Source organism: Astatotilapia calliptera, chromosome 18, assembly GCF_900246225.1.
Source record: "Astatotilapia calliptera chromosome 18, fAstCal1.2, whole genome shotgun sequence".
Taxonomy (NCBI): domain Eukaryota; kingdom Metazoa; phylum Chordata; class Actinopteri; order Cichliformes; family Cichlidae; genus Astatotilapia; species Astatotilapia calliptera.
In genome coordinates this window covers 24,653,045-24,677,057 of record NC_039319.1, presented here as the reverse complement: position 1 = coordinate 24,677,057, position 24,013 = coordinate 24,653,045, and the positions used below count along the sequence as shown (strand labels likewise).

The following is a 24,013-nucleotide window of genomic DNA, read 5'->3' as shown; positions in this document are numbered from 1 at the left end:
TGCAAGCTAAACCTAATCTTTTCTATTTTGGACCCAGTTAAACAGTTTTAATCACAGACATGTACACTGTTTGAAACTGCAGGGGTTTTTTTTTTTTATCACACCACTGTTATTATTATAGCGGACCTAAAACAACCATTACTTGATATAAGCTAAATGAAACGGTGAAGGGTTCAAGGTTCACCCAAAATCACCAAAAAAGGAAAGGGAAGGACCTCTTTGAATTCAAAACTCATTCTTGGCCACCGGGGGCAGTGTTCTCTATGATTTGGGAAGCCTCGTGGTCTGTGAGAAAAAACATGTTTCGCTGGTTTCAGAGCACGTCTTTTTCCTTTCGGTGCTTTTGAGAGATATCCTGTAAAGTTCCTGTAAAATTGAAACAGGAAGCATTCTGGTTAATTCTTAATTAGATCGTTTCTATTTTTTTTATTTGCTCATATATGTTACAAGTATGCATATTTTGTCGTATTGCTCCATAACACATTTAAACAGAATACTGGGTGGATTTAGTTTGTTATTGCAGCTGATCATCAAATAAGGCATTTTATACCTCATGCTACCTGATATAATAGCCCAGTAACAGCTAATTAAGGCAAGGTGTAACTAAAAAAAAAGAAAGAAATAAACTTTACAGCGATAAGAAAAGAGTATTTTGCTCTGAGGGGCAGGCGGTAGCAAACAAGCAAGAGTGTTTGGGAGTGTTTTATCAAGACATCCATCTATTGTGATTTATATAAATCTGACTAATCGCATAATCAGCTAGACTGATAATGAGGAAATTATGAGCTAATTACGTTTCACAGTTTTCCAAAGTCCAAAGTAATCGGTCAAATAGATCCGTTGTCTGAATAGTGACAAATAGAATATAAAAGGTTAAATAGTCATTAGAGTAGCACTACCCCGACAACAATTTCAGGGTAGTGCTACTCTAATGAGTAGTCTAAAAACAAATGTCTGAAACATTTCTTTTTACTCTTTCTGTGCGTGCAGTTGTGAACGTATTTGTTTTTGTTTTTTTCCGAAGGCCCGTGAAGGCATCATTAGGATGGATTCTCAAAAGCCTGGTACGTAAACGTCTTTTGCGCTCACTACCTACCCACGATGCAGCGCGGTCGCACACAACATAGCCATCTTGTCAGGAGTGACTGAGTGAGGGAGGCAACTGTAGACGCTGTTTAGAATATCATTTGGGGGTTTTTTTTATTAACGCGTCATATTTAAGAGCCCCTTTCTCCCTCAACCGTAGTCAGCGACGGAGTGAGTGTCGACAACGAATGACTTTGAGCTGGTGAAGCGAGAGGCTACGCAGCGCCGCTTTCAGAAGGATGTCTCACATACTTGTTCCGACGTAGGGGGAGTGTGCAGCAGCCAGTTGGCTTGAATTGTTAGCTAGCTCAGTGAGTGGAGGGCTACGGGCCCTCCTCAGCTTAAAGTAGCCCCTACAGCTGGGCAGCCCACTCTGCGACAACGGCCGCTCGACAACTGGACAACCGGGACATTAGCGGGCCGAAAGCCGCGGATCGGTCACCGCACGGGCTGTTGGTAATCGTGTCTGAAGCCCTGCTGCTGGACAAGACGACACGAAGTGTGGCATTGCGTTATGAGCTCTTGAAACGCAACAGGAGTCCGAGAGAGGAAGAGGATGGCGCAGATACATCTTGATTACAGTTAGGTAGGCTAAAAAGAAAACTAGCTCCAGGTCTGCTGCTTATTATGCTCTAAGCTTTTAAAAGCTGCAGCCAGCTCGCCCCTTTTTGACTGAGGATAAACATAGCCATACGGGACTTGGATTCAGGCTGTCAATATGTCGAAAATGCCGGCCAAGAAAAAGAGCTGCTTTCAGATCACAAGTGTGACTCAGGCCCAGGTGGCGGCTGTAGGTGCCGCCGACGACACGGAGAGTCTGGACGATCCAGACGAGTCACGGACTGAGGACGTGTCGTCGGAAATCTACGACATGCCACGGGCTGATTATGAGCCTGCGTGTGACATAAGTTCATCCGAAGAAGCTCTGAATAATGTTGTGGAGCCAGAGGCGGTCGGAGTGATGCCACCATCAAGCGTACCTCATGCCAGTCAGCTGTCAGCGCTGTCAAGCAACCCCTCTGGGGATTTCAGAAAAGTGGGAGTGTCTGGTTCGAGTCAAGGTGGTCAGCAAGCACCGGGGATTGGCGCTGGGGCTGGTTTACCCCTTATCACTCAGGCTGGGCCAGTGCAGCAGCAGCAGCCTGCTTCTGCAGCCAGCGCTGGGCCAGCGAGTGCGTCAGTGAACACATCCCAACCTGCTGCAGTGCCCAGTTCAGCTCCACCTCCTGCCACCTCCACGGTGAGTTGCTCCTCGCGGTTCAGGGTCATTAAACTTGATCATGGTACTGGAGAACCGTTTCGGCGAGGCAGGTGGACGTGCACGGAGTTTTATGAGAAGGACTCTGAGAGCTCTGTTGTTGGTCGGACTGTGGATAGCATGAGACATGCCAACACAGCACTGGACCCTGCTGCAGACAGAGACAGTGGGCTCGGGCTTACAGGAGGATCTGCCGCAACCTCAACAACGCCCTCGAGTCATGGCTTGGGCTCCATGGCGGACTCTTCTCTCTCTTCTAGTCGTGTGCACTCGGTGGAGGCGCAGCCACCGCAGCAGCAAATCCACCATCAAAACTACAGCGCCCGCCAACAAGGTGTGAGTGGGTCGGTCACGCACAGTTCTTTCTCCAGGCCTACGGCTGTTCCGGCTCAGCCAGCAGTGGCAGGTCTGCAGCCTCTTGTTCCACAGAACCTGCTGCCTGTCGAGCAAAACGGCCCACCTCAATCCGGTGTCCTCATACAGAAGTCTCCCATCATGCCTCTCTCTGTCCAACCAAGTCCTTACCCTCCTCAGCAGCAGCAGCAACAACAGCTTCCTGTGGGCCAGCACCTGGCCGGCCAATCACCTGGACTGATGCAGAACCAGGCAGAGTACTATCAGCAGCACCACTCTGCACCCCTGCCACCAGGGCTTGCCTCAGGCCAGCCCCACCCAGTGTCCAGCCAGGGACAAGGACCCACTTCGGTGATGCCTACAGCCTCTGGAGGGGCATCTGCGCCAAGTCAGGCTGTAGATGTTCTTGGAGCAGCAGTAGGAGGAGTACTTCTACCTGCTGGACAGCCAGCTCCAACTGTCTTGCAGCAGCAGACTGTAGGGATGGGAGCTGCTGGAGGCCCCGTATTGGTTGGTGGATCTGCTCTGAAGCAGCAGACTGTGAATCTTTATGCCACCGCTGGACAGCCTCAACCCCACGGCCACCCTCCATCCTCTGGTGTACAAAACGTGCCTGCCATTGCAGTGAGTTCCAGTGTGCCCCCCACTGTGCCCACTGTTGTGCCCAGTGCCTCCAGTGCAGCAAAGCCAAATGTGACAACCCCGAGTTTGCCTCCAGGTCAGATAGCCCACAGCAACACTGCAGGGGCTTTGGGGCCACAGGGCCTCCCAGTGACTGCATTTGGTCAGGTGGAAGCTGGTGGTGGGAGGAAGTCAGATGGAATCATCAACATACAGTCTCCAGTTGTCTCTGTGAAGGAACCAGCTAAGCCCTTCATGCCTGAGAGCCTGCAGCTCACCACTCCGACTGTCAACAGCATATTTGCAATCCACATACCTGTCGACGGGGAGGAGGACAGGTAATATATTTCCAAGTCTTTATATTAATATCCCTATCCCTGTTAAGCTTCACATCATCACTGCTGATCCTCTCTAAAACTACCCGTAATGAACACCGCTCAAAAAATCACAATGACCATGCAAGGACTAAACATGCTTAATTTAGTCCACAGCAGGGGAGAAGTTTGTCACACGTTTAGCCATTTGCAGAAAGATGAAAAGCCGTAACAAACAGCAGCACTGTGTGCTTGTTAATACGGACAGGGTTTTCCCCGTAGTTTCAGGGAGGTATTGAGGAAGGGGAGTATGACGAGGAAGAGAGTAGTGGCACACAGGAAGGAAATATGTTTGCTGTTTTAATATTGGGGCCTAAAGCAGTCAGTGGAGTGTAGCACACTTCCCCAGCACAAGAAACAACTTGTTAAATACACATGGCTCCTGTATCACAGTGACTCTGTGACTCCTTGTGTGTAAGGGTGTGTGTGTACGTGTGAGTCTCCAGCTTTTACTCCAGCTATCACCCTCTAGGACAGTGTGTGAGGTGATGGCCTTGGCTGCAAACCTCACAGATGTTTTGCTGGTTGCTACTATGTGTAAGGTTAGTTCAGTGTTCAGTTAGCCAGGCTAACTGAGGCTGCACTGCACATGTACAGCAGATTTTATTAAGTCAGGTCCTGTTTTAGAAAATCCGTTCTGATACAAACATAATGAAGAGTATTTTATTTTTTAAATGTATTTTGGGGGGGCATTGCTACAGTTAGCCCCACCAGGTACTGCTCACTAAAAATGTTTAGAGAAGTTTTGGGCATTTACATTGTTAAATTTGTGATGTGGTGTCACATAAGGAGTCTCTTTGTAAGCAAATGTCATCTACAAAAGATATCACAATTCCGCATGATTTGATTTGTGAACTAAAAAATAGGAGTATGTGAAGTTTGCATCTCTTCCAGAAATGATCTTTCTCTCAGTAGTAGATGGCACACATGAGCGGAAATGATTTAAAGCCTGAAATCTCTCAGTGGTTTCCATTTACAGTCTTAGAGATGTACCAGAATGTAGACCAGACAGGATACGCAGCCTGCAGAGCACTGGCACTACTTTCTTTCTTCCTCTCGAGCTGTATGTTGAAGTGTCAGTTTGTAATGTGCACTTCAAGGAAGTTTAAAGTGCTTCGATGACTTCTGTCATTTCTGTGACTGGCTTTTATTTTGTTTTATTTTTTAAAAATCCTTTATTTGTTTACATTTTGGCACTTATAAATCATTTTTGAATTATTTATGGATGTTATTTCTAAATGGACATCGGAGATTATCTTACTAGATACTGATGAGTCTGTGTCACACAATAACATAAATACATTTGCACAGATATCACTCATGACATCGAGAACAATTTATTTTCTTGATGCAAATGATTGCAATTGGACTCAAAAAGCCTTCCAAACACTTTAGCTGCCACTATGAGAAATACATGTCAGCTTTTGACTCATATAAGCATGTCCAACCAGCAAGCCAAATCATACAACTTAAGCTTTGTTTTATCAGTTTCACGCAGTATCTCTGCAGTATGTGTCCATCCTGAAAGTCTTTCGCACCATGAGAGGGAGATGAGCTTCGCAGGTTTATATTCAGCTCTTCACTTGATCTGTTTAAGTTGTAATGACCACAAGCCAGTTATTTTGAGTGCACTTTTTTAATATCAGGTGACATTTCAAAGGTTATTAATGTCTGTGATAATGTCACTCTCTTCGGGCGCTAGATTTTTGGAGCACCTATAGTTTGCTTGTGAGAAGACCGAGCTCCCGGGGTGATAAGAGCAGGGGTCTCTTACGACAGCCAAGCACTATCAGACACTGAGCAGTAGTTTTTCCACTGTGCCCCTGTTTTGCCGATAAGAGACCTCACAAAGGGGCGTGTCAACCAACTGTGCGTTGTCACGCAATGGCCCCTTTCTTTTGCAATGCAAGTTTAGGCTAAATTACCCTGTTCTGTTTAGAGCCTTTGGACAGGAGCAAACATACATGTTTCATAGTAAGGGTTCACACTCATCTGTAAGTCATTCAAAACACCGGCTAGCGTACTGCTCTCTGTTGGTGTGGTCAGCATGCTGTCTGCCCCTCTGACTGACAGAAGAGGCATCACAGTTGCTCACGTACAGATGAAGTGTTGAATGACATTCCTTTACTGCAGCAACTGAGTTAAGCACAGAAGAGGAGGAAGAAGTTGCGTACTGAAACCTGCTGTGCCTCTCTTTAGTAGGCATTTTAGCTATGCCTGGCACACCTCCCTCCCGTAGCTTTAAAAAAAAAACAAACAAACATGTTTCCATTCTTAATTTCTACATTTCTACTGCACTGTTTGTTTCTCTCCATACTCATGTGTCAAACAACAAGAAAATTCATGCTCATTAAACTTTCTCTTTTTTTCTGTAGACACAAATTAGGCTTTTTATTGCCAAATAAACAGACTGTAGCATAAGTGTGAAAAAAGTGAGACCTTTCCCGACTCTCTTGGTTGACTCACCCCGTGGAGTGCCTGCTGTATGAGGTATTTTGGACAGATTTTTGCACAAAACTCACTCCCTAGTGCCTATCCTCAGTGCTTTCTCTTCCTCTCCCAGCAGTAACAGTGAGCAGCGCTAGCTAATGGTAGCTCAGAAATGATAAGGCCACTATGGAATAAGTCATTCATTTCAACAAAAGGCAGGGTGTAACTGTCCAGTTACAGTGCCAATTCACATCAATCGCTTCTGCAATGCACTTTATTTAGTAAGATCCTACAATATTACAAAAACCCAACAATCAGACGACCCCCTGTTAGCACTTGCCGAAAGTGGGAAGTAGGGCTGTGCGATATGAACAAAATCTCATATCCCGATATAAGAATTCTATCGTCCTGATAACGATATAAATCACAAAAATGTAACATTTTCTGTAAATTTTGTGAATCTCGGGCAGCTCGACTTGCGGGAAGTGTTTCCAGCTGCGCGTCATGTAGCTGGAGTCGAGTGTTTTAACCGATGCATGAAACTCGACATTTTTAGACATAAGTTGTAACGGCCGACGTTTTCTTTGTGAGTATTTATTACACAGCGTGCTGCGGGGAAAAGCCTGTTCTGACGTTTGAGTCTAAGGTTTGTTTTTTAGCACCTGACGGCTCTTTTTTTTTTACTTCTCATCTGTAAATAATCTGCTCTTTCACGTGATTCAGTTTATTTTGAAAAGTCTCAACAGGATCTTGTGCTTTATTGTGAAAGGTTTATGTGGAACATAAACAAGCGGACACACGATGGCGTTACCGTCGTTGTTGCTAACCACAACGCATAAAAACAGGCGCTTGTCCTTCAATAGTGTGGTTATATTAAATATAAGAGAAAGAGAGAACTTTAAGAAATTAATATAGCCACTGCAGTGAGCATCAAAACGATGAAAAAATATTGCCGTAAACAGTTTATTTTGCGACACCACGAAACAAACGATAGTGTAAAATGAAACGATAGACGTTTTTATATCGTCATTTGATATATATCGTTATATCGAACAGCCCTAGTGGGAAGGAAAATTTCCCTTTGAAACAGGAAGAAATCTCTGGCGAAACCAGGCTCGAGCAGGGGAAGCCATCCAGCCCAACCAGTTGAGGGTTAGGGGAAAGAAGAGCAAAACAAGACTAAGACATTCACAAGGTGGTTTTCAGTATAGTAACGTATACTTCTTTGTGACTAATGTCACACTGGGGATTGACAGCAACTATTCACCAACTGGTCATGGAGTACACACGTTCGTTTAGGTACAGGTGGTTACCAGGGGGCACTGATTGACCTCTAGGTCAGCATGACTGGGGCTTAGCAGTCAGTTTCACTGTGACTATAATCGGGGACTACACGTCTTTCCTGACCTGTAGTTACCACTGATTGTTGATCGGTTTGATTGGGGCCTTAGCCATCTTAATATATCCATTTGTACTAGATATGTGTAACATGTATACAAAAGTTCAGGGTCTTTTGTATGTATGATTTTTATGCATGCAGTTCATTAAAGGTTTTATTAGTAATGGCAGCTTTCTTTCTTATGCTGAGTGTTAATATCAAGTGTCTTAACACCTCCCAATAAAACATGCATTACATAGTATTTATTGCATCTTTTAAAGGGTTATAGACTTCATAGTGCAGAAACTGGAAAGACTCTTACATTTGTCCATAGCTTCCTTCCCCCATTTAGTTTTGCTCACAAGTAATTAAAATAAAACAATGGCTATATATACTCGAGACTGAAGATGCTGTTCTCATTTTTAGAATATGGTTTTCTCAGCTTAATGTTTCCCAGATGGCTTCAACAACCGAAGGCATAAAACAACATTTCTGGATTGCCATAATGTCTTTGCCGTACTCACAGAGGGGGGGATGGCTGCTATTTTGCAAACTCATCATAAATGTATTGCAACTGAAGTCTGTATGTAATTGAGCCTCATGCTGGGGGGGCATGGTTTATTGTCCTCACATAACGGGAGCTTATGTAAGATCAGACTCCTTAGGAGGTAGGAGAGAGGAGGGGAGTCCAGGTTTGCGATATAGTTACTGCCACAGTGAATTGAGAGACTGTGCTCGTGTGGGTGGATAAGAGGTGTGTCTTTAAGGGGATGGCTGGACTCCATGAGCGCTTGCGTATGTGTGCACAAGTATCCATGCTGGGGGTGGACGTGGATAAGAACTGCTTATTCATTTTTAGTCATAGTGGAAGTGGTAGCTCTGTGTGTGAGAGTGAGTGTGACACAGAGACAGCATGTACCACAGGGTCTTTCCCTCCCATCGCTGACCTCTCCTCTAACTGCTGTATCCTGTTTTCAGTCACAGTCGCTCACACTGCTCTCCACCTTCTATTCATTTAATATTCCTTAGCTGACTCCCTGCTTCCGCACTGGGGCTCCCTGGTCATATCATATGACATTTGGTGGGTACATTTTATCCACAGTGCTTCACTGAGGTACAAGTCAACACTTAAAAAAAAAAAAAAAGTGGCTTTGATTGGAATGAAAGTTTTTAATCTGCCTTTCGGCTGTAATACCCTTTGAGCTGCACAGCAGCGAGCAGTAGATCTACAAGTATCTTTATTTGCATTTAACAGCAATGTAATACTCTCTTTTTCTGGCTGTAAATATTGAAATGGAGCCTCAACTTTAGGTGTGTGTTTCTGTGTGCACTAGTCAAGTTGTTCTTCCTCTATGACCCCAGCCTAATCTCAGCCTTTGAGTTATTTTTATAAAAGAAGGGTGTATTGTTCTAGTTTGACCGGCACTATTAGTCAGTTTGTCTGTAGGCTTTGCTGCAGTCATCCACCCCTCCACCCCAGGTGTAGAGGCTCAGAATCCATGTTGACAGGTTGTGTTTTTGTTTCTTTTTTTCTTTGAGACCAGTGGGATTATCTGAAATAATGCAACGGTCTTCTTATGTCAGTCTCACCACCGGTGTAGAAAGAAGGCTAGCATGTGACTCGGGCGTGCAAAATGTCAGTTTTATGTGTGCAGCCATTAGAGAAGCAGGCATGTACGGATTAAAAAGAACTGATAAGATTGGAGGGGTTGTGTATTTTGGACTCAGTTTTTAATTTGCATCCCACCTGAAGCTCTTCATTTTTCTCACAAGCAGAACAGCTTCACCAAGTTGGTCCGGTGTTTAACTGGGGATGTGCTGTACTGTGTTATAGATAAGCTTAGCTCACAGTGTTCTTTTTATCTTGCTTGTGGAAAGCAAAACATTAACAAGTGACACAATAATTGAAAAAGTCTTTAAGCAGTTTTGTTCTTTGGTCAATTAAATACCAGCTTCTTTTAGCCCAAGTCTTTTAATCTACACATACTGCTGCTGTCAGTTATTTTCCACTACATGCAATTTAGTTTTCATGTTTTCCTGTGCCTGCATGGGCTTCCTCTGGGTGCTCTGTCTCTCGGCTGTGGAAGGAAACCATACTTGTTGGGTTAATTGGTGATTCTAAAGTGTGTGTAAGCTTGTCTCTCTCTATGATTGGCAACCTGTCCAGGCTGTACCCCGCCTCTCAAACCCAAGCTGAATAAGTGGTTCAGAAACTGGATACAATCCACTTTAAGATCTACGCATGTGGGATATGTTTAGATACTCCTAAGGCTCCATCTAATACCAGGAACTAGACTCTGGAACTAAAAGTTGTTTTATTTTTTAATGTGCTATTTCCTCGCATCTCTAAAAGTAGCTTGATAAAAGCAGATTTAAAAGTGTTCGGTTACTCTTGGGGAGTGCCCTAAAAGGAGCGACAAGATCAAAAAAATGCAACTACCTAGTTTTGCTATGCTAAACATGAGGTTATAAATTAGTTTGAACGCTAAAATCCAGGTTTCCAGTCTCCTCTGGTAGCTCTGCTGTAATCGTGCAGTTGCTCTGGGTCCTTCTTGCTCTCCATCTCCCTTGACTACAACCTAAAACCTGCTGAAAGAAATCTCACGAGGCCACTGAAATCTAAATAGTTTTGACCTACTTGTGCTGTGTGGCAGATATATGGATTTTGCTGAAAACCTGATTCCTCATGTGCACCAACAATGAGAGCTTTCAACAGCCCCTTATAGCCTCTCCCTCTTCTTTGTGCACAACTTGCCTCCAGATTACTCTACCTGTCCAGTTAGTACCAACACTACCAGTTTGTTAGTGATCCCTCAGCCCCCTTTTTATAAACTCAAACACTCTCTATCCATCCAATGGCCATGTTTTTGATGGAGGGTAGAAAGGGGATGATTTGCACTGCAAACAGAAGAGCAAACTTCCCCACCTTTGTAAAACTCTGTAGCTCATTTGGCCCCGGTTTGAAGTTTTGGTGCTTCTGCTGTGAGGGGGACCTTGAGTGAACCATGCCACCTCTGCAACACCTTGACTGGAGAGGAAAATATCTAGGTTGACACCTTTTTGTAGTCTTCGTGTTTCCCTCTCACACTTTTGCTCTTTGATATTTTCTCCTCCTGCACTTCTGCATGCTCTCGCTCTCCAACTCAAGCTTCCTACCCCGCTCCCCCTTTGCTTCATCACTTAAGGCTGTTGTGGGTTTTTCACATGCTCAGCTACTTAGCAAGGTTATTAAGAGGTTCAACACCGTGACCTAAACCTGCAAACCACTGGTTTGCAGAAACAAGGGGGGGGGGGAGAGATAAAAATAAATAAATAAAGAAAGAATGCACGTGTCATGCCCCAGCTTAATGTGTGACATCAACCAGCAAAAATGCATCCAGGAGTTATTTTCAGATTATTTTCTGCTGCCTGGTCATACATTAGCTTTAGGGTCGTCTCGAGCAAAGCCTGAGCATGTGCAACCTTCTTTTTTTTCAATCAGGTAACCTTGTGGGATCTCAGAGAGTGGTTAAAAAAGAGGGGGGGTATTTTCATTGTGTGTGCACATCTGTTGGGTTATGTGTTCCCTCCTTTTGTATGACACACACATATACACACACACACTCTGGATTTTGGGGTTTATGGAGGAGGCCGCATGTTCTCAGCTGCTGAACACGGTGACTGTCTGGTTTACAAAGAGCAGCTTTCATAAAGGGATATTGACATGTTGCCTTTTAGACTGACAAAGACAGCCTTTGAGAGTCGAGAGTTTGCTACTTGAAGACAGAGAATGATGACTCTTCTGGTTCTTACCTCATTCATCAAGAGGCTACCCAACTCCAAGTCATCTGACCTTGTTGATTTCAGTCGATATAGGACTTGTGCAGAGCTTTAGCCTTGAAAAACTGAGGTTTTCCTGTGGAGGCGTGCCTGGCACACGTGTGTGGGTGTGTGTGTACAGAGATTTGCAGGCCACAAAGTAATATTAAGCAGAGCCAGAGCTAGTGAGAGTGTTAAGTCATGAGGTAATGTGACAAAGGCAGTTTGTGCCAGAAATTTCTAGGAAAAGAGCCTTGGCTGCTATAATATCCACACGCATGCTGTAAATCTACACTTTACTGTGCGTGTGTGTGCACGTGCAGTCAGTGCGCATTTGTGTTAGTGTGAATGTGAGAAAGAAGCAGTCTTAAAATGCACAGACTGAGAGTAAATGAAGTATATCTGTGTGTCTGTGTGTTTGGGGGGGGGGGGGTACGGGGATTTCCTTTGCCTTCCCCTCATGCATGTGTTGTTAGAACACAGTGTACTTGTAGCTAGTTACCAGGAATATGGGGGGTAGAGTGAAATTGAATAATGTGATTGTATTTGACTCAAATTAACCAGGAATTGATCAGGAAAAAGATCCAGCTTCATCCTCATCAATACCAATATTTGATCATGTAAAAAAAAAAAATCAATATTCTGTCATATCAGCCGATTATTTATTTATTTATTTATTTATTTATTTATTTAAAGACACAAACTGTTAACAGGTTCTTCTAAAAATTGCCCACCTCTGCTCAGTTACAGTCGTTTTTGTGGCATTTCAAACACGTCTTGACATGAGGAAATTTGTAGAGTGCCCCCTGGTGGGCTGTCTGTGCAGTATCCATACGCCTGGCATGATTGAAGGGTGTTTCTCGCATCTCTTTTTTTGCTTTTTAAATGTTCATTTATTGGCCATTGTAAATGCAGATACAGATAACATCAGCCCAGCAATAAAGCAGTTGTGCTCGTGTATTTGTGTGTCTATAAAATTTGTTGTTGTTTTTTTGTTTTTTTCTAAGGTTCTTAAAAACATTTTTTTTAAAGGTCTTCCCACCAGCAGAATTTGAAAACTGCTTTCTAGTGTCATTAGGCATAAATACCACTCTGTTCACTGGGAATCCCTGCCATTCTTGGAAGATGCTCACCATTCCCGTCACATCTACTCTCCTACGGCTGCATTGCTAAAGATAAATTGGCCAAACGTTTGGTGTCTGTCAATATCCTCCATTTGGAAAGATACTGGCCTGTTAGCAACTGCAAGGACATTTATCAGTGTCAGTTGCAGATTGTGTCACGTTAATTTTACACTGGATATATGTTCAAAGATAATGTGAGAAGAAGCTAAGCAACTAACAGATATTTATTTAAATTAACATTTTAGCATTTTGCACTTCCCTTATTTCTGATCTGCAGCGTAGCAAGTAGTCATGTGTTTCTTCTGTTTTTGTTTGTCAGTGGTAGTTGGCAGAAAACATTTGAGTGCATTCTGGCAATAGAAACTGCATTGTCAGGTTTTTATTGGCTCAGAATCGTCTCCAGGAGATGATTATGTAAGCAAGGATAGTCTGCTTAATGTCTGTTCTGTTCTGCTTGCCTAAATGAAGCCCCGATTTAAAAAAGGCTATTTAAAAATGCTAATTTTACTAATTAAACCAAAACCTTTGTTATATATCATCAAGGAAAAGCATATATATTTTTGAACTAGAAGTAGTTGCGCAAGTCATTTGAGTTTAAAATATATGAAATATTCTTACCATCCCTCGTCTGCACATGCACAATTCTGCAGTGACGTTCAAATATCCAAGACAAATGATATTTACTTGTGTGTGTGTGTGTGTGTGTGTGTGTGAGTACAAGTTGAGGGTGAAATCAGGGAGTACAACTGAGTGATCAGCATGTTGACGGTTAAAAGCTGGAGGGAGGTCCTTAATGTGTTTGAAGCTGTCCCCACCTTTGAACATAACTTCCTGTGTTTAATTGAAGACCTCAGACCTTTGCTTTACTCTCTTTGAATCTTCCCATTAAGACTAAGAGCCTTAACTCTAGTCATGTTTACTGCTAGAGAGTTTTGAAGATGTGTGAGAAAGCATTTGTAGGAGTCAAACTTGAGTCTGTTTTCACTGTCGCAGCTCTTCACTCTGTCTCTTCTCTCTTCCCTGAATGCGGTTGACACAGGAATCCCTCCAAGGCTTTCTACCAGGCCTTCCAGTCTGGCAGCAGATTAAGAGACTCAAAGGCGCACATTGATAGGTACAGTACTGGATTGGTCCGGGCAGGCCTGCAAGAGTGTAACATTGTGTGTGCAGTGTTCAGTAGCAGCGAGCTTTGCTTTTTCCACGTGCATGGATTGAGTTTGGAAACGAAGCCTGGCTGCAAGCGCAGGATTAGCCAGTAGATTTCTCAACCGGCATCTCTTCGCTCTGTTATTTATTTATTTTTCCCACTGCTTCTCACTAGCAAATTAACGCAGTCTCTTTTTAAGATGTCATATATTGTGTGTGTGTGTGTCACTTAAACGTTGAAATTTTTCAGTCGGCCACTATTAATCCAACAGCTGACTGTGTTTCGTAGTGCAAACTCTAGGATAGTCTGGTAGTGTACACAGTTGTTGATCACAGGAATGGAGATGTCCACACTGTAGCCTTCTTCTGTAATGCTAAAGAGCAATATTGTGCTCTCAAACATCAAATACATCTAACAGCGCTTGACACTTCTAAATGTCATTCTGGTTTAAGTATTGTGAAGTGACAACAAAGAACATGAAACAACTCGATCAGAGCAGTTCTGCAGACTGATAGGACTTTTAAGTTGATGTTCATGGTTTAAACATGCATACAGTTCCGTGTAAAGCAGTAAACTGGTCTGGTGGCTCAGAGATGACTCGAAGTTCAGCGAAGTTTATTTTATTTTATTTTTTTTTAATTCTTAGAAAGTGCCTCAAACTATGAAAACAATCCATTGAAAATACTTTAAACTTGTTGTTTCAGCTTTAAAGTGGCTAAAAGAGGCGTGAAGAGTGTGTGCATGCTCTCTGCAACACTGGAGTTAAATATGAACCTGAGTAAAGCCAGGTTTCTAGTGCGCTCTTTCTGCACTCTTTCCTGCCAAATGGTTTTTATTCACGGTTACATTTTAAATTCATCATGAAATGATTCATTTCCTACATGACAGCGAGGTAAGTAGATGGCGTAGCGAGACAATCGGAGGGGCGAACATTTTTCTGATGCCATTTACAAAAATGAAAAGAGAAGCACATGAAACCATATCTCAGTGACAGGAAATGAAACTGTTTTAGAGAAATATACAGCTGACACACAACCAGCCGCTGAGGAACTACTCGCTCACACACATGTACGCACACACACACTTTCATGCGCGTGCATATACAGTAATGTCAGCCCTTTTGGCGCCTTAGCTGCTTTGATTTAAATTTGAAAAGATAGATCAGCGTTGTGGTGGTGTTATCTAGAGTGTGATGCTGCGTGGCGTGCACGTGATTTCTACTCTTGGCTGAAGGCAGCAGCAGTGTAAGATGGCACAAATGTTTCGCCCCATGCATTCTTTTTTTTTTTCTTTTTTTTTTTCTCTTTCTTCTTTTGGAGCGCCGTTGTTGTGGGTACATTGTCCCATCAAGGACTGCTTTTGTTTCCTTGGATGCAAAGATAACCAAAGTTTTGTTTGATAGATTTGGGCGATGGCCGTTTAACACGTGATCCGACTCTTTTATACGGTTGGTTTGGGATGATGTGTGAGGCGACCAGATGAAGGCGGAGAAAGTGAAAAATTAATATCCTGAAGGTCTTTTTTTTTTTTTTTTCTTCACCCGTGTGTTGGAAATGATGTTCCAGATGACACCCATCCGCTGGAATAAGACCACATGGGCTGCTATATCATAGCATCATTCCTGCATTTCTTTTTGTATAGAAGTGAAACCATCCGTTTCATGTTTGTTTACAGAGAACTGTGCCTCATCTATACTTCCCTAACATATGCAACCCTACCATAACTCTGCTTTGTACTTTAAAGGGCCGTTTACATATGAAGCACTCAGGCCAAAGACAGTCAGCAACATAATTTAGGAGGGTTCAGAGTAAACTTCTTAACTTCTTGGCAAGTGATTGACGTGACTACCAATGACCGCGATTGACATATGAGGGGGTGGTAGAGGGTTACCCAGCCAACCAGAGCCTTTTGTCAGCTACTGACCAGTCGTAAGGGCGATGGTGGAAATGCTTCCTGTGTGGAGGCCTGTTTAACCTGAAAAACCTCCTCAAAGTAGATCTACATCAGTTGTATAGGAAATTCACCCATTTGATCATCTCCATGGGTCACATGTTCCCAACAGAAGAACGCATGTAGGGTCGCCTCTGTCTCCTGCCAGGTTTTTCATTTTGTTTACTTTTTTCTTTAATATATTTTTATATTTCCAGAAGAATCTGTTTTAGAAGAGCTTAAAGGCATGGCACCTATTGACCCCTGTCAGACCTGTGGGTGTATTATACAGATATTAGGGTAAACACACTGATACATTTGACAATATCAGCCTTGTTGAGTTATCAGCAAATAGAACGACATTTACAGATAAAGAGAGCAACAAAAACTTGATGTCTTAAAAAGGAAAACGTCTCGTCAGCTGTCAATTTATTTATTTATTTTTTAAATATCAGACCTGGTTCAGAATATTTACAGTTCCTGGTATCATTATCCATTCATGACCCAATATGTGTTCATTTATTTTTGCATGCTGCCAAAATCGATCAACACATTTAAAAATGTCGTTAACCACCAAGTCAAATAAAGCCCGTCAGCTTTCTTGGGTAATAAATATATACTGCTGCTTCATAATTACACCAAAGCCACGCTCGAGTTTTGAGGCTTGCTGTTTGGTTATAATTATAGCACTTCCTCATTTTGTTCTCTGTGGCGGACTGCCTTCCTACAGACACAGCTGTCTAATGTAACTGTGGAAGTTCACAGGTCTGTGATAAAAATGAAAGTAAATATTTGTGTGGTTGCAGTACCAAGCTGCTTAGAAAGAGAACACAGATTTCCCCCTTTAAATTGGGGGCGTCTTGGGGGCATGACACGAGAATATTGTCCCGTGCACCTGTTGTCCTTGGGCACATGATCAGCCTCGCCTTCACCTCCCAAGCTCTAAACTTGTATCATCATGTCTCTTTTTTTTTTTTTTTTTTTTTTTTGCTAATGTTGCTGAAGGAAACTTAGTGGTCTTAAATATGGCAGCAGTTCTTTCAGGGAGAAGGAATGACAACTATTTGATGTGCAGATGACTTATGCATGCCCGCCGCTCCACTTGCCCTGGTACTAGTGTAAACCTCTCTAGCGCTAATGGACTTTTTATTGGCATTCCTGTTTTACAGCTAGCACTGTAAGGGAAGCTGCAAACTTCTGCCGGGAGCTTATAAACTTCAGTCCTGTTGGTGTAGAAGGTGAAGTTTATAGGAGCGATCGGTTGTATAATCAGCGGCAGAGTAAGTTCAGACCCTCATCTGAGCCCAGCCTTTAGGCCTCCGGGATTTGACCCCACATACATCAGCGGTCGTACAGTGCTCGCTTTGTAATGCTGTCAAAACGGAGGAGGCGGCTCCGCCGAGCATTTAACGTGATTTGGTTCAAAGTCAGGCGCTCAGACTAGTTCTTGGCTTTCACAGGAGCTCTAGAGACTTAAACAAGATCATGTGTATCAGCAGAGCTCGTACCAGTGCTCCAAAACACTACTGATGGTGCAGTTCCCAAAAACCAAAAATCCCCTCCCTCCCTCCCTCAGTGCCAGTTGTTCTTGGAAGTTTTACTTCGAATACCAGATGGTCTCCTAATATGGTTTTGACTTGTTGTGAGTGTTTTGTTTTTTTTTGTTTAGTTTTTATACATGCCTGCTTCAGTCTGTATGTCCAGTCATAGTCGAGAGGAGCTGCCCAAACCATCATGACTTAATAGAATCATATTTACCCACTTGTTCTGACAGACTCTTAATAAAGGTTGATTGTATTATTGTTTTCCAGTCTCCATAGTTACAGTTTGCTGGCTTGTCACATGTTTCCCCTGACAGTGCACATGGGGTTTTTTAGAGTTTTCCCGGCCGTTTTATTCTCTGATTTGATTACAATAGTCTCAACCCAGCTGGAGGAAACCAGCTGGAGGAAACCCCAGGAGAAAATGCTTCATACCCCCCTGCTTTAATTACAATGAGGTCATTTAAAGGCACTACAGAGGAGTATCACATTTAACCTTGGATGACAGTAGAGCTGAAACCAGGCTGGAAGTTAATCTGCAGCAGTTTTGATAGAATTTGCACAATATGGCTCCCTCCATTAACAATTGTTCTGCCATGTGAGTTGTCACATGAGGGTTGGACCCAGGTTTCCACCCTAACTGTAGATTTATCCAGAAAATATGGAAATTTACTGTATCCTGTATAATCCACAAAGCGTCTGGCCTTAGCTGTGAACATCTGTCATCGTTTTCCTGTCTCATCCCCGTCACATTTACAGTTTTTTCACATCAGTTTTATCAACTTGACTTGCTTTTCTTTTAAGAGATTATATCGGCTCTTCTTATTTTGTCTTTGGCTGGTCCAGTTGAAATCCTGCCGTTCGTCTTTCTCAAAAGTAGAACTTCATGCGTGGGTATAAGCAAACTTTGGGCTCTAACAGATTCAAACAAGCCTGTATTTATACATGTGCAGCTGCAGAGTGTGATCCTGTTATTAGCAGAGCATGTTTTTGTTTGCTGTACTATCTGAAAACCACTGGTGAAGCAACAAGGGTGTAACCCAGCGAGTCCATTAAGGCTCAGTATTTTATAGACTGAGAGATTCCTCTAGGCACAGGCCTATTGAAAACTCCTGTTAGGGAGGAAAGCTATAGGAGGTCCTGAGTGCGGCACCACGTCTAAATTAAAGACACGTTTGGTACTGGGTGAAGCTGATGTTATTTTCCTTGTTTAAAGTGTTTTGCTTGTATAAGCACTCATGGTGGGGGTCACATAATGTCTGAGGGAACGACATAAAGAGACGTTAATGAGCGAGTGCTGAATTTTATTTCGTGAAGTGATGGGCGTGATCTGCGCCTCTAGCCATGATTGCACCATGTGCATCTTGTTCATAACATCTGCATTTTTTTATTTATTTTTTTCCCCCGTCATTGTGTGACATGCTGGCTTGGAAGTGGTGTTTGACATTATCATATCTGGCAGTGACCAGAGGTAGGAGTGGAGGACAGGGGTGTGAGTGACGGTGTTTCCCAGCAGCAGGAGTATGGGGAACATTCCTTCCACAGTACAGCCTGCTGATAAAGATCATCCGAGTCTTTCTGCCGGCCTCTCACACCCACACTAGTTACATGTAGAGGAACAGAACAACAGTAGGAGTCTACATGTATTTGAAGGCACCTTAGTACCGCGTGGTGGCAATGATTTTTTTCATAGCTTTTTGTTGCAGGTGTAAATCTGCATCTTATTACAGCTGAACTGATCCTTTTGTTTGTTTATGAGATCAGGAATCTTACTAAGACACTAAGTGATAATTAAAAATGAAAACACTGCTATAATAAGATTTTTCACCAAAGTACAGAGTTAGAAGATATACAGCTGGACAGCTAAGCTCATCATGTCCCCCTGGTGGAGAAAGTATGTAATAACATCTTACTGATTTCTTAAAGTGCTAATTTCTACTTTCTGTATTTATATTGTTTGACTCAGCTAGAGCAGGTTTGCATGTTTTAGTTTCACCATTTTCAGCTCCTCTTAAGGATGAGGCCAACTTTGATTGGTTCCCTCCCACAAACAGCCAGACCTGTTTATGCCTCTGACATGGCACAAAGCTCACCTCATTATTAGAAACTTTAAACATCATTAACTGAATATATAAGAAATAGAAATAAATTCCTTATTTGGTTACTTATTCTTATCACTGATCACCGGGATAACTTCAGTGATAGCAATGTCTGTAAATCAATCCACAGTTAAATAATTCAGCGATATTTCGAATGTTCTCAATAAACCAGTATATATGTTTACTCCCATGAGCAAGATGGAAGATATTAAACAAAGTTAATGGAACAAATGTGGATGGGGGAGGTGAATCCCAGAGGAAAACTGGGTTATTGTGCAGCTGTTGCACATATTCTGCAGACACAGCATATGCCTGCTTATAGCTGCCTCTGTAACATTTGGATGTAACAGTGGGGGATAATTGGTTTGATCAGCAAGTATAGCTTGCAGTGGATCAAAATTATATTTTAAAGCACGTTCCACCTCGGCCATTTAACTTGCACTTGTAGCCCTGCCGAGCACAGTCGCTGCACTTATCAGTCACTATGAAGCCATCAGAGCCAGAAATAATTTCAGACATGTGTCCCCACCTCCTTCAGCTCCTCGCACTTCTCCTCCCATCGGCTCGTGTTTCATTATTCTAAATGCGGTCACAGTTGCCCAGCTAAACCGCCTCCGGTAGGCACCGATGACCTTCTGTGCGCTGCTACCGGTGGAGCTCCAGCAGCGCCATGCCGTGCACGTTTTCCTACAAACCACCGGGCTGCCCTGGGGACCCGACCCGGCTCGCGAGCTGCGATCCGCTGCCCTCCTACCGCACACGCCGCACGTAAGAGCGCCGCTCCTCCTCCCCGCGTGGTTGTAGCTGTGTCTTCACGTTGTAATGGATTTACAGGAGTCAGACCAAATAGCGCTTAATCATAGCTACACATTGATGTGAATCTGGGTGCATGAATATTTGTTTCCAGCGGTGGGGTTAGCTGGCAGCTGCCTTTGGAGATTTATCCGCACGGTCCAGTCATCATGGCTGTTAAACAAACGGATGCATCATTCAAACAAACTTGAGCCTGTTGCCGGGGCCCGGTCTCGTGTCATTTCTCCTGTAGGTGGCCAGGCGTAGATGTGAGAGTGGTGACTGGTGCTTTTGTGTGATCTGACCTAGATGCCTGAGGCGCCTTGTTTGACTGGTCGACCACCAATGTGTCATCTGGTTTCGCTTTTTATCTGGGGTTCTGCTTTATTTCAAGTTGGATTAGTATTTTTGTCCATTTCAATAGAAGTCAGTATTTTCCATGTTTCCGATGTGTTTGGGAACACAAAAGCAGGAAGAAGTCAAATATAGAAAGTAATCATGATGCGATTGTTTGTGTAACTGTACTTTATCTGTCTTTTCTTTTTTTGCAGTGCCTCTGGAACCAATGTTGTTGCCATTGATAATAAAATTGAACAGGCTATGGTGAGTATTCATTTTACCACTAATCATATATGCGTCTCTTTTAAATGAAAAGCTTAGGAATGAGTTCAATGTAGAGAGTGTATACATGTAATAAGACAATGGCTCCTACCACTGGTTAGTTCCCACTTCATGTTTCCCTCTGCTCTCCTTCAGGACCTGGTGAAAAGCCATCTGATGTATGCAGTGCGCGAAGAGGTGGAGGTCTTAAAGGAGCAGATCAAGGAGCTGTACGAGAGGAACTCTGTGTTGGAGAGGGAGAACGCCGTGCTGAAATCTCTGGCCAACAGCGAGCAGCTATCTCAGCTGTCCACCCAGTCGACCAGCAGCTCGGGCGCCGCGGCTTCCCAACCAGGACTCAGCCAGCCTCAGCAGCAAGCCCAGCCGCCGCTTCAAGTTCAGCCTCCATCGCAGTCGCACCCCCAGCTTCAGCACCACCCCCAACCCCAGCAGCTCCAGACTCAGCCGCAGCTCGATCCCAGCCAACAACTGCAACCCAACGTCACCTCTGCTTGAAAGCGCATCAAAAACCAACAAAAGAAAAGCAGAACAGCATCTTCTCTACAACTTATTACAATTAGTGTATGTGAACTTCTTAGCCACCAGCTTGACCACAAAGAGTACAGTGCTTCTGTGCGAGTGTGAGTGTGTGTGTGTGTGTCCGAGTGAGGAAGCAAGACTGTGAATTGGTGTTAGAATGTGTGCGTGTATGCATCTGTACTGTGGGCCTTTCCAGTGTTAATGCAATCATCAAGAGTGCAACAGACGGACTGAGACAAAGTGTTCAGAGTAGAGTCGGGGAAGGTTGAGGGTTTTTTGTTTTGTCTTTTTGGTTCTTTTGTTTTTTCCATTTTGGCTGTATTCCCAGATTGGTTAACAGCTGGGCTTGTAGAGAGGATGTCTTTTCTTGGACCGGGCCCGAGCCAAACCAACCTGTGACCTGACCCGAAACCAGTAGTTGTTGTTGTGGAAAGCGAGGGGTTTGCCGGACAGACGGGGACTGATTGTCAAAAAGAGAGCGATTATTTTTTTAAATGAGATAATTGAAGGGGAGGGGTATTTTTAGCCTTGCCGTTTCATGTTGTAAAAAAAAAACTGGGAGTGGTTCTTTTTTTTTTGGGTTTTTTTTTTGTTTTTGTTTGTTTTTTTTATTTGTTTTTTTTATTTGTCTCCTCCTCCTACTCCTCCTTCCTCGGAGCGCCACGCCGCTGCCGTTACTAAGTCCAACTCTTGCATCACTCTTTTGAGTTCTACTGTTAAGTGTTTTTATTTATTACAGGGCTGCTATTTTTCATAAATGAACAATTTAAACAACAAAACCTATTTAACAGGAGCCCAACGACTTGTTTCCTCTCTTGCTTTTTTCCCCCAGTGTTTGAACAGATTGGCCACACATCCCAGACAACAGCTTTATATATTTGTGAAATGCCGACAAACAGAGAAAAATTCTGACAAATGTTTAACACTAACCCAGATTTTTAAGGCTGCAACTGCCAGTTCGTAGCTCAGTCCAGATCCAGTTTGAGTGTATATTTTTGTATAGCATGATGGACTTTTACCCACCGATATCAAATCTTAAGGCCTCCGGTGAAAATTTGATAGGCAAAGGTGAATTAGTATTGCCACGTCCCCTCACTCACTCACATTTTAGTTCTCCATTGGTTTTCCTGAAACGGGGTAGGTGGGTGGGGGCACGGGCACGGTGGCAGTAGTGAAAACATGTACTTTGTAACCAAAGATCCAAAGCTGTGTAAATGTATTTTGAAATGCACACACACCTTTTTCTTTTCTTTTTTTTTTCTTTTTTCCCTTGGTTCTCATTTGTTACTTCCTCCTTCACAGAATATTTTTGTTGCTGTTCAGCATGTTCTGCATGATCTGTAATCTTCAAACCACTTTCTTACCTCATTTTTATTCAGCACTCTTATTGTAAGATAGTCTGTGAACAGTGTAAATGGGGACGTGGGAGAGGGTGGGGGGGGGTAATGATGCGCAACAGCGAGCGGAGTAAAATAACCTAGTGTTACCAACACTAGTCACAGCAAAATGAAGTGAGCCATGTTTTGTTCGTTTAAATGGTGTTTGAATTTCATATGCCAATAGTTTTGTTACATTGCAAAATTTTAATGTATTTAAATAAAAGCAATATTCAGATTCCAAACGTGTCTCACCTTTTTGTTCAAAAGTTTAGTGTTTCTGTGTTTGTATGAATAAACAATCTTTTGAATGTGTCCCCAAGTGCAGTCACAAAAACCATCAAGCGCTACGATGAAACTGGCTCACACTAGGACCTACCAGGAGAGGAAGACCAAGAATCACCTCTGCTGCTGAGGATGCATTCATCTGGGTCACCAGCCTCACAAATCGCAAGTTAACAGCACAGATTAGAGCCCAGATAAATGCCACACAGAGTTCTAGTAGCAGACATCTGTACAGCAGCTGTTCAGCAGAGACTGAGTGAATCAGGCCTTTATTCAATTCAATTTTATTTATATAGCACCAAATCACAACAGTTGCCTCAAGGCGCTTTCTATTTTACAGTAGATCGTACAATAATAGATTCAGAAAAAACCCAACAATCATATGACCCCCTATGAGAAAGCACTTTGGCGACAGTGGGAAGGAAAAACTCCCTTTTAACAGGAAGAAACCTCCGGCAGAACCAGGCTCAGGGAGGGGCGGGGCCATCTGCTGCGACCGGTTGGGATGAGAGAAGGAAGACAGGATAAAGACATGCTGTGGAAGAGAGACAGAGATTAATAACAGGTATGATTCAATGCAGAGAGGTCTGTTAACACATGAGTTATAAAGGTGACTGGAAAGGAAAAACTCAATGCATCATGGGAATCCCCCTGCAGCCTACGTCTATTGCAGCATAACTAAGGGAGGATTCAGGGTCACCTGAACTACTAAGGAAAAGGAACAAGCAGAAGAGATTTGTTTGGGCCGAGAAACACAAGGAATGGTCACTGGACCAGTGGAAATCTGTGCTTTGGAAATTAGTCCAAATTTAAAATCTTTGGTTCCACCCACCATGTCATTGTGCAATGTAGAAAAGGTGAATAGATATTCTCTACATGCACGGTTCCCATCGTGAAGCATGGAGGAGGAGGTGTGATGGTGCTTTGCTGTTGGGGGATTTCTTCAAAATTAAAGACACACTGAACCAGCATGGCTACCACAGCGTCCTGCAGTGACATGCCATCTCATCCGGTTTGCATTTAGTTTGACCATCATTTATTTCTCAACAGGACACTGACCCCAAACACACCTCCAGGCTGTGTAAGGGCTATTTGACCAAGAAGGAGAGTGACTGAGTGCTGCGCCGTATGGCCTGGCCTCCACAGTCACATGACCTAAACCTAATCAAGATGGTTTGGCATGAGCTGGACCGCAGAGTGAAGGCAAAAGAGCCAACAAGTGCTCAGCATCTCTGGGCACTCCAGTAAGACTGTTGGAAAACCATTTCAGGCAATGACCTC

The 24,013-nt window shown here is 43.3% G+C and overlaps 1 protein-coding gene across 2 annotated transcripts; it reads left to right on the top strand.

The window, feature by feature from the left end:
- The first annotated feature begins 1,087 nt into the window (after nucleotides 1-1,087).
- LOC113010579 (TSC22 domain family protein 2-like) lies at nucleotides 1,088-22,692 on the top strand. 2 transcript variants are annotated; one of them, XM_026149705.1, is made up of 4 exons: nucleotides 1,088-3,657; nucleotides 13,463-13,537; nucleotides 20,483-20,534; nucleotides 20,688-22,692. In XM_026149705.1, the coding sequence occupies exons 1-4, from the start codon at nucleotides 1,805-1,807 to the stop codon at nucleotides 21,045-21,047; spliced, it is 2,340 nt and encodes a 779-aa protein (XP_026005490.1). In that variant the 5' UTR covers nucleotides 1,088-1,804; the 3' UTR covers nucleotides 21,048-22,692. The 2 variants fall into 2 exon arrangements, with proteins under 2 accessions (XP_026005490.1, XP_026005491.1); XM_026149706.1 differs by lacking the exon at nucleotides 13,463-13,537.
- The last annotated feature ends 1,321 nt before the right edge of the window (nucleotides 22,693-24,013 follow it).